A 14880-nucleotide genomic window follows, 5' to 3' on the forward strand; every position below is an offset into this window, starting at 1 on the left:
ATACGAAAGAGCGGGAAGACGTCACCCAGGGCGGCACCAGCGCGCGCGCCAAACAAGGCCATGCCAGCCATGCTAGGTAGCCCGCGCAAAGTGGTGTGTCGGCCGGCCACAGAGCGCAGGCACGGCCGGCGAGGAAGCAGCAGCCGTGCAGTCGCCCTGACGCCGGCATCCCTGCCATGATGCGTGTCTCTCTCCGCCTCCTGCACGCTCGACAGGACGACCGGCTCCGCGCCAGTCGCTCGCCAGTCAGCCCCCGGCCGCGAGCCACGATCGGCGCCCGCCTGCAGCAGACGTGCGGCAAGCAGCCGCGCCTTACTGCTGATCGCCGCACCCAATCCAGCCGAAAGCCAACCGTTCACAATCTCAGGATGGCCGGCAGGCATCCCGCTGGACACCGCAGATGATCCCCCTGATGCAGCCCGCCCCAAATCGATCGTCGCCGCTCCAGTGCGCGCGTTTGGGGTAAGGATGCACTTCGACCCTTTGACCATCGGCCTGCCACAGCCACCCCCAAGCCCGGGGCCCGACCTTCTCGAAAAAGTGGAGAGCGCGCAGAGAGTCTCGACGCCGGCGTCATGGGCCCCGTGGGCGGCCTGATCTGAGACTGGCCGTCGATTGCCATTGCCCGAAACAGCCCAGCCTGACGGGCCAAGGGTTGGCGGCTCTGCCTCGCTGCCTCTAGCCCTCTCCGCCTCTCCTCCTCCACGCCCGCACTGTGGTTCCGCGCGCGTCCGGCCCATTGCCATTTTTCAGCTCCCCGCCAAGTGAGACTTTCGCGCGCCGTGTGGCTGGCCTGACCGATCAACCGGCCTGACTGGTTCGGAAACGCGACCGGACCGACCATCGACGCTCTAACCGCCGCACCACAGATAGCAGGCCAATCGTTCTTCTTCACGCCCGCCTGTCAGACGGAGTGGGATCCAAATGGCGACCCTCGGTTCTACCTACCTCGCCGTCTGCCGCGAGAACCTCACCATGATCCCGCCTGTCGCCTGCCCGCCGTGTTTCAGAACCGCCCCCTCCGACTATTTGGAAACGTGCATGCGCGAGGGGAGATTGCCCGTGGTCAGAAACTGCAAGGCACCGAAAAAGAACGCGGGACTTATGTCCTGTTCCTGCGTGCATGGCCCGACGTCGCACAGCGAGAGGGGAAACATATAGCTGGGCGAAACATATCGTGTAGCGTCCGGCGCCGAAAAGCTTCGCCCTCGGCTACAGCCGCCGTTCTCGCTATTGAAAACATCGTAAGACCCCCGCGCGGAGGTCTGCTCGTTGGGGCGACAAAAAGCGACAAAGCTATCCTGAAGGCGCACATAACCCGACGACTATTGGGCAAGGAGCCTAAGCCAGGCGGGAAAGAGCTCGCATCCTGGGGCTGCTTTATTGTGTCACAGCGGCGTTGAACAAGAACAGATGCTGGGCTTTCCCGCAAACAATAGCTTTGACCAAGACAGGCATCGAGAAGAGAAACCGAGCTGGAAAAACAAAGAAGACTGCCCAGGTACGGTTCCCAGCCCCCTCACTTGGCCTCTACAGAAGCGCGAAGTATCGACGTCACATTTGGCAACGTTACGCCCATTCATCAACCAGTCTGTACGTAGATGATTGCAGAGGAAACGGTATAGAAGCCGCATGGACCTAGGCCACTCGGGAAGTTGGCTTTGGGTAAATAGCAGGAAACAGCCCATCCGGTCTGTAAACCTGGTCGGGAGCGATTCCTGCCACTTTCCCCGTGGTGGTGGTTCACGCCAACGAATTACTTCACTTTTCTGGAAGCAAAGTGTTGTTCTCCTGTATCGAACGTATATTCCATTCACGTCGAGGTTGTAACCGGCAAGATCCGTATATTAGTGGGAATCGGAGGCTGTCCCAAGGAGGCCGATCATCTTATCTCGTGGCATCGAAGCATGGAGAGTTCTCGTCGCACGTATGAGCTGCAGCAGTGTTCGGTCACTCCTGCTATGGTTTGTAACGAGCGTGAGCGTGACGAGTCCCGGAACCGCTTATATTCCGTGGTAGAAGAAAGGTTCCCAAGATATTGTATCAGGGAATGCCTTCTCCATATCTTAGAATGATGATGGCGAATTTGGCGAGAGGAACCTCTTGCATCACCCACGTGCGGTAAAACCAGGGCTGTTGTATGATCTCGACAAGATACTCTACCTCCCAGGATGGTGCTGTTTCTTCATTCAGCGCTTCCTCAATGTTCAAAGGCAGGGGAAATGACGCAAAATCAGGCTGGTTGTCTGAAAAATCAAATAAACTCGAAGCTGCTCCCTAGTCGTCCTGCAGATGCCATTCCGGTTTCCCGTCTGCACGGCCGAGGCGAGATAGGCTCTGGAACTATGGGCGAGCCATTACGAGTGCGCTGGGGAGCGGGCGGACGACGGCATGATGGCTGTTCGCTGCAGAGGACGAGGGGAGACAGTTCCGCCGTCTGCGTCTGAGCGTGACTGCATGGTGGTTTGGTGAGGGGAGATAGACAACAAAACATGCAGAGATCACAATTGGCTGCTAGTGCTTGACGGCTCAGGAAGACCAGCCAGCAAAGACAACAGGAGGTGGGTGAGAGCAGCATTGCCGTGCGTTTAGAGAGCTCTGATTAGCTGCATACCTGACAATCGGCATCCCGACCAAGCTCAGCTACTGTCTGTCACCCAATTGATTGCAAAAGCGGGGCATCTGTCTTCGAACTGGTCAAGGAAGCACTGCGAATCGCCTATCCATCTTTTGGCCGAGAAAACTGCACGCGATCAAATGTGTCTCCATTGCTTTTGTTTCCGCCCGAGCTAAAACGAAAGCCCGTCGCTGGCTCCAGGGCTACCACCCATAACCATACCCGTTCGTAAATAAAGCACAAAATCATGCCTTTCATCCCGATATTAACCTCGCCCCTACCTATCGTGATATCGCTCTTACTCCTCGTCATCCTGCTCCGGAACGGCGCCGTCGTCGGCCTCCTCCTCAAAGGTGTTCTCCGGCACCTGGTAGAGGCGGAGAATAGGCTTGTTGGGGTCCTTGACGAGGACGTACTTGCCCTCGGGCATCTTCAAGCACATGTCGGCAATGGTGCGGACGATGCCCCAGCCGTTGGACAGGTTGAGCGCCATCTGGGTGGCGAACTCACGCGGCTTGGCGCTGAGGACACCAAGAATGACGTGGTCGTTGTTGTTCTTGGGGTTGGTACGGGACACGAAACTGCGCATCTGATTAGCAATTGGATCGTTCGTGTGACGAGAAATTCACTTACCCAAGCTTCATGGAGTCGGCCTTGGCGAGGATGGACTGGACGGTCCAGCGGGCAAGCTTGCAGCTGTTGTTCTTCATCTCGGTAGCAAGGACAGCACCCCTCTGGCTGGCCAGCTTGGTGCGCCAGTCAAGGGCACCACCGGAGCCCTGGGCCTTGTTGTCGAATTCGTTCAGGGCCTTGATGGTCAGGTACTGGTCCTCGCCGTTGATGTTGTTCTTGACAGCGGCATCGAGCTCCGTCCTGACAACGAGGTGGAGAGGCTCCTCGTCATTGTTCAGCGACAGGTCGAAACGGCGGTACCTGTAAGACTTGGATGCCGCAGGAGCAGACTCCTCCTCGTCGTTGTAGAAGGGGTGGGGGTTGGGCATATCCTTCTTGGTGGTCTCCTGGACGACCTGGAGAGGGAAGACGTTGTTGATGTGGGTAGCCTCCATCATCAAGGCATTGGGGTTGTTGAGGACGTCCTTGTTGCCTTCCGAGGTCTCGAGAGGTGCGTCCATGGCATTCTCGTTGACGGTGACCATGTCGATGGTGGAGGTATCGCGCTTGTCGATGAAGAGCTGGTTGCGGCGGCGGGTGATGACCAAGTCCCAGGGGTAGACCGACTTCGGCGCGCACATGAGCATGGACAGAATGTTGTCAGTGGCGAAGATGGTAGCCTCGTTCTTCTCCGAAAGCTCCTGGATGATGGGATCGCTGGAGGTCGTGACGTTGTACGCTGCGCGGTCCAGCACCTGCAGTTTCCTCTCGGAAGTCTTCGCGCCGGGAGCCTTGTCGTAGGAGCGGTCGTAGTAGTAGAGGAAGCCGTAGTTGTCGAGATCCTCGCCATCGGGAGTCTCGAGGTTGAGCTTCGCCAGACGCGAGTAATCAATCTCCTCGAGGACAGCCCAGTCGGGCTTGACCTGGACGGAGGCGTCCCTGTTGCGCTGGGGCTTGTCGTCCCACCGGCCAAAACGCCTGCCACCGCCGCGGCCGCCGCGCTGGTTGCGGTTGTCGTAGCCGCCCTGCTGCTGCCTTCCTCCAACGCGCTGGAATGTACCTCTGCCGCCACGTCCAGCAGGCCCGCCGCGCTGGCCACGACCGCGGAAAACGGTGCCGCCACCGCGGCCGAACCCCCGGGTCCTCGCAGAAGTGCGGGTGTTGTCGACGACGGAGAAGGTAGCCTCCTCCTCGGCAACCTGGATCGCGAAGGGGTTGTTCGCCTGGGATGCGCCGTAGACCTGCTGGTCTTCATTGTGGGTTAGCATGGGCTCGACAAGCGAGGCGTGCGGCAACTCGCGCACGGGCGACGGGTGACATACCACGGTAGTTCCTGTTGCCATACTGCTGGCGACCGCCGCGTCCATCACGGTCCTTGCCCTCAGTCCAATCGGCCATGCGGCCTAGGCGGTCGCCTTTCGAGTAGGGCGCGTAGGGGACGCCATCCAGCATGGTCTCGCTGTCGGTAGCGGGACCCCAGCTGTCGGTGGCCGGCAGAGCCGACACGAGGTCGAGGAGCGAAGCAGGCGCCATGATTGTGGTGTGGGGTTGAGTGGTGGTGTCTCGCGGGCCCAAAGTGCGTCAACGCGGGAATTTTGATATCTTGGCGCCGTGACTAAGCGACGCTGCCGGTGGCGCGTCCGCAAACGCGAAGACCCTTGGCCGCCTCCCACTGTCGCAACTGCAACAATCAACCCCGTCGCTTTGTCGCCGGTGCACGTGCTTGGGCGTTGCTGGCCTGCCCGCCACCGCGTCCGATCACAGGGTGAAATCTAACACGTAGCCATCATTTGCCGTGTGCCTGTCTTGAACCGGGCCCCTACCTTCCCGGAACCATGGACATCTCGACTTCCTCGAGATTTCACTTGCGACAATTTTGGATATGAAAGAGATCCTAGTCCATCTCTCCGCGCCCACCTCTCGCAAGGATGACGAGCGATACAGGAGGCTCGCCGAAGCCTACGACGACTTTGAGCCTGCAACCACCATCGACTGCACTGCTCGGAAGCACATGAACCCCCCAGTGGATCCAGGCGACTACCAGACTCCGGCAAACTCCAAAGGGTTCCAAGACCGCAACCCGCGTCCCGATGACGCCAAAGCAGGCGCTTCGGCCGTTCGAGTTGCAGAAACTCCGGCCGCCGCTGGCTTTGTGGAAACCGCACAGATCGTCCCTGCCTCGAGACAGTCTGTAGCCAAGGGCAAGAGGCCTGAAATTTTTGCCCAAGCACCGGACTTCGGGAGCTTCATGAGCACGCCCGCGTCGGGATCGCCTGTTGAGCAGCTCCATGAGCTCGAGAAACGATGGGCTCACCAGAAACCGTCTTCTGTCAAACGCTCTGCATCGAGCCAACCAAGAACAAGCACCGGTGGAAGCACTCCACGGCCGTTGTACACCGAAGATACGCAGGAAGCCTTGGCTATGCTCGAAGACTACGTTGACACCTCCTTCTACGGTTCTGACGCTCCATTCTCGGATATCGAGTCGCCAATCACCCAGGGAACCAGTAAGAGGCCGCGTCTCTCGTTTGAGCCTAGCCCTTCAGAGACATATCGGGCGCAATACCATGCAGGAACTCGGAAATCAACTACCCCACCAATTCCCAGTACTTGGATACCCCCGCCAAGAACACCCCCGAGGGAGGACATGAGCTCACAGATGATTGACGACTACGGTTTCAGCAATTCCGAGTCATCACTACGAAATTCCGAGGGCCCCCGGCCTATGGTCGAGAGTAATGTCGGAGCAGACGAAAATCTGAGACCCGCGCCTGAAAACGACGTGCGACAGCCGAGTGAAGTTCCCGAGTCTCATGGTGCACACCAAGAGGGGGCACGGCAGGAACCACGACAATCTCAGGTCTCCACGCAAGATGTATCTGATGATTCCCCGGCCATTGGAGCACCGAATGCTGGGGGCGAGCGTCGAGCAGATGCGACCACAACTCCCCTCGAGCCGAGTATAGCCCTTGCAGCGGCCCACGCCCACGGATCTCCGAATTGCGACTTTGGTTCACTCCCGCTTCAGCTCTTTCCCAAAGCCACCCCTTCAGGAAGCAAGCGAGTGTTCAACGAGGTGACGTCTATGCTCCAGCTATATGCCGAGAAAGCCTCGATAGCCAAACACTACAAGCCGGCATTGGTCTGGCGCGATATCAGACCCACGGAGCGTGGATGTTGGATGTTCGACACATCGAATTGGAGTCACACCCGCCAGCATGAGTTTTGGACACGCATGGAGTATCTGACAAAGCATGGCTACTTGGGTAATGCGTGGCTGCAGAGAAATATCGCAAAGGACTGGAAGCGTGGCGGGACGGATGGACGAGAGGCAGAGGGCTTGGGAGTGGTTTGGATGTTTTGTTGGGGGCAGGCCGTGCCGTATCTTTGGATTGTTTTGCTGACGGAAAGCCATTTGGAGATTCGGAGGAAGAAGTCCAGTGCGCGATGGGTGGTTGGGCCGATGGAGAGTTTGGAGATTGTGGTCAAGATGCCCGAGCCGGCCAATGATTGATGGTATTATTTCTTTCTATTTACTACTAGCGTCTTTCTAGAGTCTCGGGTTGTTGGGACAGGGCGTAAAGCCTTCTTCTATATACACGACTAAATACACGTGAAATAGGAATATCCGCCGCTGCATGCCTGCAAAGTGCTCGACAAGTAGCTGGGAAAGGGACCCTGGTTGTAAAAATAGACCGGGGATCGGCAGGCTGCAGGGCGCACGAGTCATGGCGGATCGGCCTGGCGCAGACACTGGCGCATTTCACAGGCGCGGGGAGCAACCGTGCCGCAGACATCAGCATCCGTACAATAGCCTAGCTTGTACGACAGCCTGCAAGATCGCGTTCGCCCTGGCCAGGCTCGTCAAGATCAAACATTCCACGCTCGCGCAGGAGGTGCTGGTTCTCTTGGCGATCGACCGTTTCGGCCACGACGCAACACGGACACCTGCCTAATATTGCGACGCGAACGTGTCCCAGGGATATGATCCCGTAAACCAAACACCACCTCCCAGTCCAGTCACCGAACGACCACCAGCCATGGCGCCGCCCCGATCTGTCCGACGCGGACGCCGCGAGCCCGAGGACACTGAGCCAATGCTCGCAGGCTCCGACAGCGATACCGCCTACGAGGACGACGACGACCGCTTCGACGCCGGCAAGACATCGACCGAGCTCCGCAGGGAGGACATGTCGCTTCTGGAGGAGGAAGAAGAGCGCGAGAAGCTGATCGCCCGCAGCTCACCGGCAGGCAGCGCGAGGAAAGGCGCCCTGGGACGACTCTTCCGCGGTAGAGATGGCGACGCCTCGACGGGGCTGCGACGTAAGTCCACGAAGGAGCCCGGCCGAGACCGCAGGCGACATGTCCACAATTCCGAAGAGAGTCGACTCATGTATGATACCGAAGAAGGGGGGAGACTGTCGAGTGCGTCGTCCAGGGACTCTTCCGAGGTTGACGAGCAGCGGATGCGCGCCCTGCTGGGCAAGAACAAACGGGTATGTAGCCTGACGGCGTCGATACCGTCGCTGGAGCTAACGCCGAGTCACAGTCGTCGCGGCCGCTTTTCCTGCGTACTTTGGTCTACGTCTTCGTCGTGATTCTGTTCTTCGTCCTGCTCTTTGCAGCGTACAAGGCGTCCGGCTTGCGGCCGACCAAACACTTTGCGACCATGCTGCACAACGGCACAGCAGCCTTTGCCCCCACCACTATTCTCATCTCGCTCGACGGTTTCCGCGCAGACTTCCTCCAGCGGAACCTCACCCCGTCCATGCAGGCGTTCATCAACGAGGGTGTCTCCCCACCGTACATGAACCCCAGCTTTCCCAGTGTGACCTTTCCCAACCACTGGACGTTGGCCACAGGGCTCTACCCCGAAGCCCACGGCATCGTTGGCAATACGTTCTGGGACCCCGCGTTCGAGCAGGACTTCTACTACACCCACACCGACGTCAGCATGCAGAGCAAGTGGTGGGGCGGTGATCCCCTTTGGTCGACAGCCGAGAGCCAAGGCATCAGGACCGCCGTGCACATGTGGCCGGGCTCTGAGGCCGACGTCGGCGAGTATGAGCCCGCTCACCTCGACAAGTACAACGGCTCAGAAAAGCTGTCGGTCAAGGTTGACAGGATCCTCGGGTTCTTGGATCTTCCAGGCCCAGACAGCCCGCACGCTCTGGGAGACCAGCCTCGCCCTCAGTTCATCGCTGCCTATGTACCCAACGTCGACCAGGATGGCCACAGGTACGGTCCGAACAGCACTGAAATCAGAGGAACCATCACGGCTGTCGACACCATGCTCGGCAACCTGTTCAAGGGCATCGAGGAGCGCAACCTGACGAACATCGTCAACGTGGTCATCGTATCAGACCACGGCATGGCGACGACCGACATCTCGCGCATGATCCAGCTCGAGGACCTCATCGACACGAACCTGATCGAGCACATCGACGGCTGGCCGCTGTACGGCCTGTGGCCCAAGAACCCGGACAACCTCGACCGCCTGTACCAGGAGCTCAAATTCAAGGCCGAGCACAACCCCAACATCGACGTCTACCTGCGCGACTTCGACATGCCCGCGCGCTACCACTTCGCCAACAACCCCCGCATCGCGCCGCTGTGGATCGTGCCCAAAGCCGGTTGGGCCATCGCCACGAAGGACGAGTTCGACATTGAGCTCGGGCTGAAGACGGGCACTCCCTACCAGCCGCACGGCCTGCACGGCTACGATCACGAGCACCCGCTCATGCGCGCCATCTTCATCGCGAGGGGCCCTGCTTTCCCGCACCAGCCTGGCAGTAGGCTGGTGCCGTTCCGTAAGTTTTTTTTTTTTTTCCCTCTGCTTTTCGTCCTTCCTTGCACTCCCATCATTCTCATACCCCTCACTAACCCGTCGCGTCAGAAAACATCCAACTCTACAACATCATCTGCGACTCCATCGGCGCCGAGCCCGCCCCCAACAACGGCACCCTCCGCCTGCCCCTCAAGCCCGTCGGCCTGCACTCGGACGTCGAGCCGGAGGAGACGCCGGAGGACCCCGTGCCCACCACTACGTCGTCTCCCTCTTCTACCACTTCTTCCGCATCTGCGTCGGACCTGACGACCACTCTGGCCGGCCACGTTCTGTCTGGTGCCGCGTCTGCTTCGTCGTCGTTGTCTTCTTCGTCATCGTCATCCACGACCGCTGCTGCAACCACGGCTCCTGCGTCTAGCGATGGAGAGAAGAATGATGACGACGAAGAAGAAGCAAAGGAGGGTGACGACTCCGTCAAGGAAGAAGAAGAGAAGAAGAAAGATTGGTGGCAGTGGTTCACGGACAAGGTTAACGCGGCCAAGGGTTGGGCCGTCGACGTGGCGAACAAGGCGGGCGATAAGGTCGAGGAGGTTAAGGGGAAGATCAAGGGTCCCGGAGAGGGCAAGGAGGGGGAGGAGGCGAAGGGGGAGTAGAGTGATTTCGGACTTTTCGTTTCTTCCCTCTCCTCTCATCGCCCTGGGGGGTTGAAGAAGAAACTTGGAACCGTTTGAGCTTAGAAGTGTGAAGGAAGGCGCGGCGTTTGCGGCGTTGTTGCTTGGCTTCTTTCTGATCTGATACCCTTTTTTATTTTAGATTTTCTTATGAAAAAGATTGTTTCTCCACTTCGGGTTGCAAGGCGTTGAACATTGAGAACAGTGATGTTCGACTTGAAGTCTGTGAAAGCTTAATTAAAGCATATGTTATGGCATGATGCGGCAGTGCTGAAATTGCGTCTTTTCCAAATTTTTAGTTTCCTCTTTATTCCTACCCCCGCGCGCCTGCTGTGGGACTATCGTGTGTCCATCGTAGAACACGTTGGAGAACCATCTGGCTTTTTCCTTCTCCCCCTGACCGAACCGAGTGACACCGCAGGACTTTGAAAAGTAGTAACTGTGACCTCGAGTGGGGAGCGGGATATCGAAACCACCACCTCCGTCCGTCCATCCATCCGTCCCTCCTCCCCTTCCTCCCTGACCTTCCTTTCCCTGCGCGTGGAGGAGATGCATTGCCGCCACCCACCGCCTTTTTTCCCGCCCTCTAAATCCTTTCACTCGCACCAGCTTAACTCCCTTTGCGCATCCTTCTCTCCAACAAGCCACAGCTCTGACTTTCTTATTCCGCCCTTCATTCCCATCCCATTCCTCCCCACCTTGCCGTATTTCCAACCACCCCATCCCCACAACAAGGAAAAACTTAAGGAAGAAATGAGACGGAGGGTAGGGAAAAAAGGGCGATATGCCATAGCTCTCGCTCTCTCATCTCCATGGTATCAAACAATCAAAACACCCCACGTTTTTCCTCCATTCCTCTCTTTCCTCTACTCTGTCGTCGTAGTTGCTCTCGGTATTCATATTTCTGTTTCGTTTGATTCCTTTTTTGTCTTGTTCGTTCGTTCGCTGTTTATTTTGTTTTCCGCTAAAAAAAAAGGAACACCCCCCACTCTACTGCTTCGCCTTCGCCGCCGCCTGCGCCGCCTCCCGCCTCGTCGCGTCCTCGAGCAGCGCCGTGTCGACGGCCGCGCCCGGCAGGTGCACGTACCGCACCACGCTGCCGCGGATGAAGACGTTCTTGACCGAGCTCTGTGTATGTGCGTGTTAGCATACTATGCGGTACGCGCGGCGTATATATATAATTTTGTGTGGTGGTTGGGGTTCTCTTACCAGATGCGGGTACTTGAGCTCCTCGACCACGTGGATGTCGTCGAGCTTGATGTTGAGGAACTGGTCGACCGATTTCAGCGTGCCGCGGATCGAAATGTCGTTCTTGAGCTCGACCGTGACTTCGTGGTCGACGAGCGTCTTGAAGAAGCTGGAGAGAAGAGAGAGCGAGAGCGTGCGCACGCGCGCGCGCCCTCCCTCGAGTTGGTTAGCTCGGGTTCCTTTTTCCTCTCTTTCTTTCTTTCTGGGGCTTCGGCGCTTCTTGTGGAGGTGGAGTGAGGGGAAACGTGAAGGGGGGACTTGTAGGAGCGGCGCGTCGTGCGGGGGTAGGGTGGGTGGACGGGCGGGTAGGCAGGCAGGCTGTTCGCGGGGATGGGAGGGAGGCATTGGGCGTGGCGCGGGCGCGGGAGGCGGGCGGTGCGTACCTGAAGAAGAGCATGGCGGCGGTTGGGGTTGGCGGTAGGTGGGTCGCGGGGGCGTAGTCGGGGAGGTGAGGCTGCGCGCGGGCTTGCGGTCGTGGGTGAAGTAGCTGTCGTCGGCGGGCGGTGATGATGATGATGCCCGCGCCACAAGTCGTTGCCGCGGAATCTGGCCCGTGCGCTCTGTCCTGCTTGATATGAACCTCTACGGAGCATTCTCCCCTCCCTTTCTGTTTTCTTTAAATTTCTGATCACTTTTTCCAGACGCTATTTGGGTGCTTGAGGGAGATCTGGTGCTTTGCCAAACTAGCTGACTTGATGAATCGTCTGTCGCCCGAGCAAACATGATGAACAAAGACGGTAAGTGACAAATTAACAGAAAAATTTGCGTCACGAAGTAGGTTAAGTATATATTTTGACTCTCCCACGACTTCTCAAAGCCCTGCTTGGTTCTCACGGTCAATGCACAGCAAATGTGAAAAGAAATAGAAAATGTATTAAGAGACCGAGCACCTAGTTCTGTAGGTTGGCGAGGTGCAAATTTCATGCCCTCTGAGCTTGGATTTCCATACAATGTGGCTTCCACCTATGTCCACCTCATCCGAGAAACCTCCTCCAATACTCTATCCAATTCATTCCAGCTGTTGTGATCCATCCTTCGCTGAGTTGCCGCATACATCTGAAGAATTTCGAGGATTGAAGCGCTAGCCGATCTGCTCAGGCATCTTTTCACTCCTTCTTGGCCTTCATCACCATGTTTCCCAGCTTGTCGCGAATTTCTTCGAGTGTGGGCACACTGGTATAAATGGGATAGACCACCGACCTCCGGTCTTCGGCTATGGTACGACCTAGCCACTCCAGAGCATCAAGCTCCTCATCGGTGAACTCGTGGAAGTCAATCGCGTCCCTCTCATCCATGAGAACCGAGATGCTCCTTTGGACCTCTTTGTACAGTGAGAGCATGGGCAACCATATCTTATCCATGTCATCCACCAAGAACCCGAGCTGGTCAGGGATAGAGTCCCCGCGAAGATCTAAAAGTTGATTGAATTTCTACGCTGTCAGTATTGGTCACGGTCGCGCCTCTAGTGAAGCTGGAATCAGCTCGCTCACCATCTTCTTCTTGGCCGTCTCTTCTGAATGACGCTCCTTTTCAGCCGCCAACTCGGATTCAAGGCCCAGAATCTCCTGTCGCTTCTTTGCGATCTTGTCCTCCAACTCAAGTTGCTTAGGTGACGCGATGTCGGTGCCGGCTGGAGTCACGGGCCCAAACTCTCGTCTCCTTGAGGGGTGTTTCGAAGTCCTGTATGTCTTGGCAATCTGTTTCATAGGCATAGTGGATTTGGGCGAAGGATCTGCTCGAACCCGATAGACACCAAAGTGAGGACGGTGGAAGACGTGAAGAGGACCTTGGGCAATGGAGCGGAGGGGTTATGTAGGCAGCGGACGGGAGTGAGTGGGGCCGCGATCAAGGGTCCATGAGATCATGTGGCATAGATGGCCAAGTGAAAGAGGAAGGAGGAACTCGGATGAAGTTGGCAGGAACAACCAGTGCCAGGTCATTGTGTTCTGGACTCACTTGACATACCGAGGATAGAGCGGGTAACATCCGCGCAAACTTTTCAAGCGCCGCTCAGTCTATACATGATAAGGTTGATCATTGGATTATCATGACTCCTGTACTATTTACCGCGCGCTGCCGCTTGACCCTCCAAGCAAATACCGGCGTTTTTCAGCGCACGCCCATCAAAACTCCTTTATCTAAGTAAGAGATGCGCTGAGGCTCTCTTCCGCTTCCTGATGCCATCTATGCTCTGGGGTGGCCAAGGCGAGTGAGCCTCGCAATGTCTGTCGCCTGCGCTGACAGGCCTTCCGCTCTCAACACTTCGTCCCTCAGGGCTACACAACAGCTGAGCGAGGAGATGATTGTCATGGCTTCAAAGCCCATTACGGACGCAAAGAAATAACATCGCTCTTCGCCACCGCAACCCTTCGCTTGCAGGCGCTGATCGACCTGCGTCTGTCCTCTTCATCTTCAGGACACGACCCCTCCGCAACGCACGCCTTCCCAAACCGCTCCAAAATGATCGACCCTCAGGTCTACTCCAGAGAATCGTCGGAGTCGCTACTGTCATCGGAAGAATCGTCGTCGTCGTCGTCGTTGTCGTCGTCCTCTATCTCCACCATCCCGCTTTCCCCCCAATCCGGACCAGGCGAAGGCTCGGGGCTGGGGACCTGGTGCACGCTTCCACGGGGAATGAACGACACGATTTGCGGAAGGCGGCCGAAACCACCGACGTCGTCCCTGCCGCCGCCGCGGCGGTCAATGTCGCCGCCCTCTTGATCATCCTCCGTCCCCCCCACCATCCCCAACAACCGCTCCAGCCCCGCCTTCACCTCCTCCAACACGCCCGCCCACCCCTTTCCCCTCCTCTGCAACTCCCTCAAAGCCTCATGGTCGCACTCAATCTTCCCCTTCAACCGCGCCAGCGGCTCCAGCTCCTCGTCCGTGTACTCCTCGACGCGCAGCAGCAGCGGCATATCCATATCCCCAGCCTCGATCCCCGCCGTCGCGCTTCTTTTCTTCTTCCGCCGCCCGTTCGTCCGTTCTTCTTCTTCTTCTTCTTCTTCTTCTTCTTCGTCGGCGCTCTTGCTCGCCTTCCGCACGATCGCCTTCAGCAGCTCCTCGATCTGCGCGTACACGATGTCCTGCCGCTGCAGGATGTGGAAGCGGTTGGTGAAGACGAACCTGCAGGCGCGGAGCTGCGGCAGGAGGAGGGTGGACAGGTTGTGCGGCGTGAGGTTGAGGGTGAGCGGGATCTGGTTCGAGGCCAGGACGGTTGCGGGCGCGGTGCCGGGTCGCAGCGGCGGCGGCGGCGGCTATCGGGGGGTGATTTCGGTCAGTGGAGCTAGTCGTGTAGGGGGAGGTGGAGACGTGATTTTGGGAGTGCGTGGGGGGGTTGATGCGACGTCGCGGATGGAGGAGGAAGAGGAGGAAGTGGTGGTGGTGGTTGTGCGAGAGAAGCGGCTTACGGCTTGCATGGCTTTGGCGTTGCTCTGCTGCGGGTTGTGGTCGAGCTTCCCGAGAGCAATTTCGAGGTCGCGTAGCTCTTTCTGCTTCTGGTGGATCTGCCGCTTGAGCCTGTCGCGCAGCTGGGCTTTCTTGGTGGCGAAGACCAGATTGGGTGGAGCCATCGTTGTGGGTGGGACTGAGCTGGTGCGGATTGGGCTTCGAAGGAAGAATCAATGCGCGGGTTGGAGGTAGTTTGTCGGATGATGGAGGTAGGCAGCTCGGCGAAGAGCAGGAGATAGATATAGGTTGGCCTCGTCAGTGCGGCACAATCTGGTGGTCGTCGAGGCGGGTGTAGAATGTTCCGCCGCTTTCACTTGAGCAATAGCTTTGGCCGGACTTCATGCGCTCTTGTTGGGCTCTCATTGTCAGTGATGGATTGGATATTCTACTCATAACTCTTTACTTTCCCCGAATGCTTTCGAAATCTTGAATGCCAATTTTGATCCGAGTCCCTGCTGCAGGAAGTTCTCGACTCAACTACTTTTCCCGCAAAC

General features: G+C 57.7%; 6 protein-coding genes across 6 annotated transcripts; 2 read left to right on the plus strand and 4 right to left on the minus strand.

The window, feature by feature from the left end:
* Window positions 1-2915: 2915 nt before the first annotated feature.
* Window positions 2916-4762, minus strand: BKCO1_2700016 (eukaryotic translation initiation factor 3 subunit d; the record flags this gene model as incomplete). The annotated part of the gene is made up of 3 exons (XM_020273543.1): window positions 2916-3198; window positions 3251-4478; window positions 4552-4762. The coding sequence occupies 3 exons, from the start codon at window positions 4760-4762 to the stop codon at window positions 2916-2918; spliced, it is 1722 nt and encodes a 573-aa protein (XP_020130093.1).
* Window positions 4763-5111: 349 nt separating this feature from the next.
* BKCO1_2700017 (cellulose biosynthesis protein) lies at window positions 5112-6743 on the plus strand (the record flags this gene model as incomplete). The annotated part of the gene is made up of 1 exon (XM_020273544.1): window positions 5112-6743. One exon carries the CDS (start codon window positions 5112-5114, stop codon window positions 6741-6743), a length of 1632 nt encoding a protein of 543 aa, XP_020130092.1.
* A 526-nt stretch (window positions 6744-7269) lies between these two features.
* On the plus strand, window positions 7270-9670 carry BKCO1_2700018 (ectonucleotide pyrophosphatase phosphodiesterase family member 1 3; the record flags this gene model as incomplete). Its single annotated transcript, XM_020273545.1, has 3 exons — window positions 7270-7725; window positions 7779-9039; window positions 9126-9670. The coding sequence occupies 3 exons, from the start codon at window positions 7270-7272 to the stop codon at window positions 9668-9670; spliced, it is 2262 nt and encodes a 753-aa protein (XP_020130087.1).
* A 1008-nt stretch (window positions 9671-10678) lies between these two features.
* On the minus strand, window positions 10679-11281 carry BKCO1_2700019 (u6 snrna-associated sm-like protein lsm2; the record flags this gene model as incomplete). The annotated part of the gene is made up of 2 exons (XM_020273546.1): window positions 10679-10816; window positions 10898-11281. The coding sequence occupies 2 exons, from the start codon at window positions 11279-11281 to the stop codon at window positions 10679-10681; spliced, it is 522 nt and encodes a 173-aa protein (XP_020130066.1).
* Window positions 11282-12042: 761 nt separating this feature from the next.
* On the minus strand, window positions 12043-12648 carry BKCO1_2700020 (chromatin assembly factor 1 subunit a; the record flags this gene model as incomplete). The annotated part of the gene is made up of 2 exons (XM_020273548.1): window positions 12043-12366; window positions 12427-12648. The coding sequence occupies 2 exons, from the start codon at window positions 12646-12648 to the stop codon at window positions 12043-12045; spliced, it is 546 nt and encodes a 181-aa protein (XP_020130040.1).
* Window positions 12649-13413: 765 nt separating this feature from the next.
* Window positions 13414-14508, minus strand: BKCO1_2700021 (uncharacterized protein; the record flags this gene model as incomplete). Its single annotated transcript, XM_020273549.1, has 2 exons — window positions 13414-14193; window positions 14347-14508. 2 exons carry the CDS (start codon window positions 14506-14508, stop codon window positions 13414-13416), a joined length of 942 nt encoding a protein of 313 aa, XP_020130041.1.
* Between the last annotated feature and the right edge of the window lie 372 nt (window positions 14509-14880).

This window comes from Diplodia corticola, assembly GCF_001883845.1.
Source record: "Diplodia corticola strain CBS 112549 chromosome Unknown scaffold27, whole genome shotgun sequence".
NCBI classification, from domain to species: Eukaryota; Fungi; Ascomycota; class Dothideomycetes; order Botryosphaeriales; family Botryosphaeriaceae; genus Diplodia; species Diplodia corticola.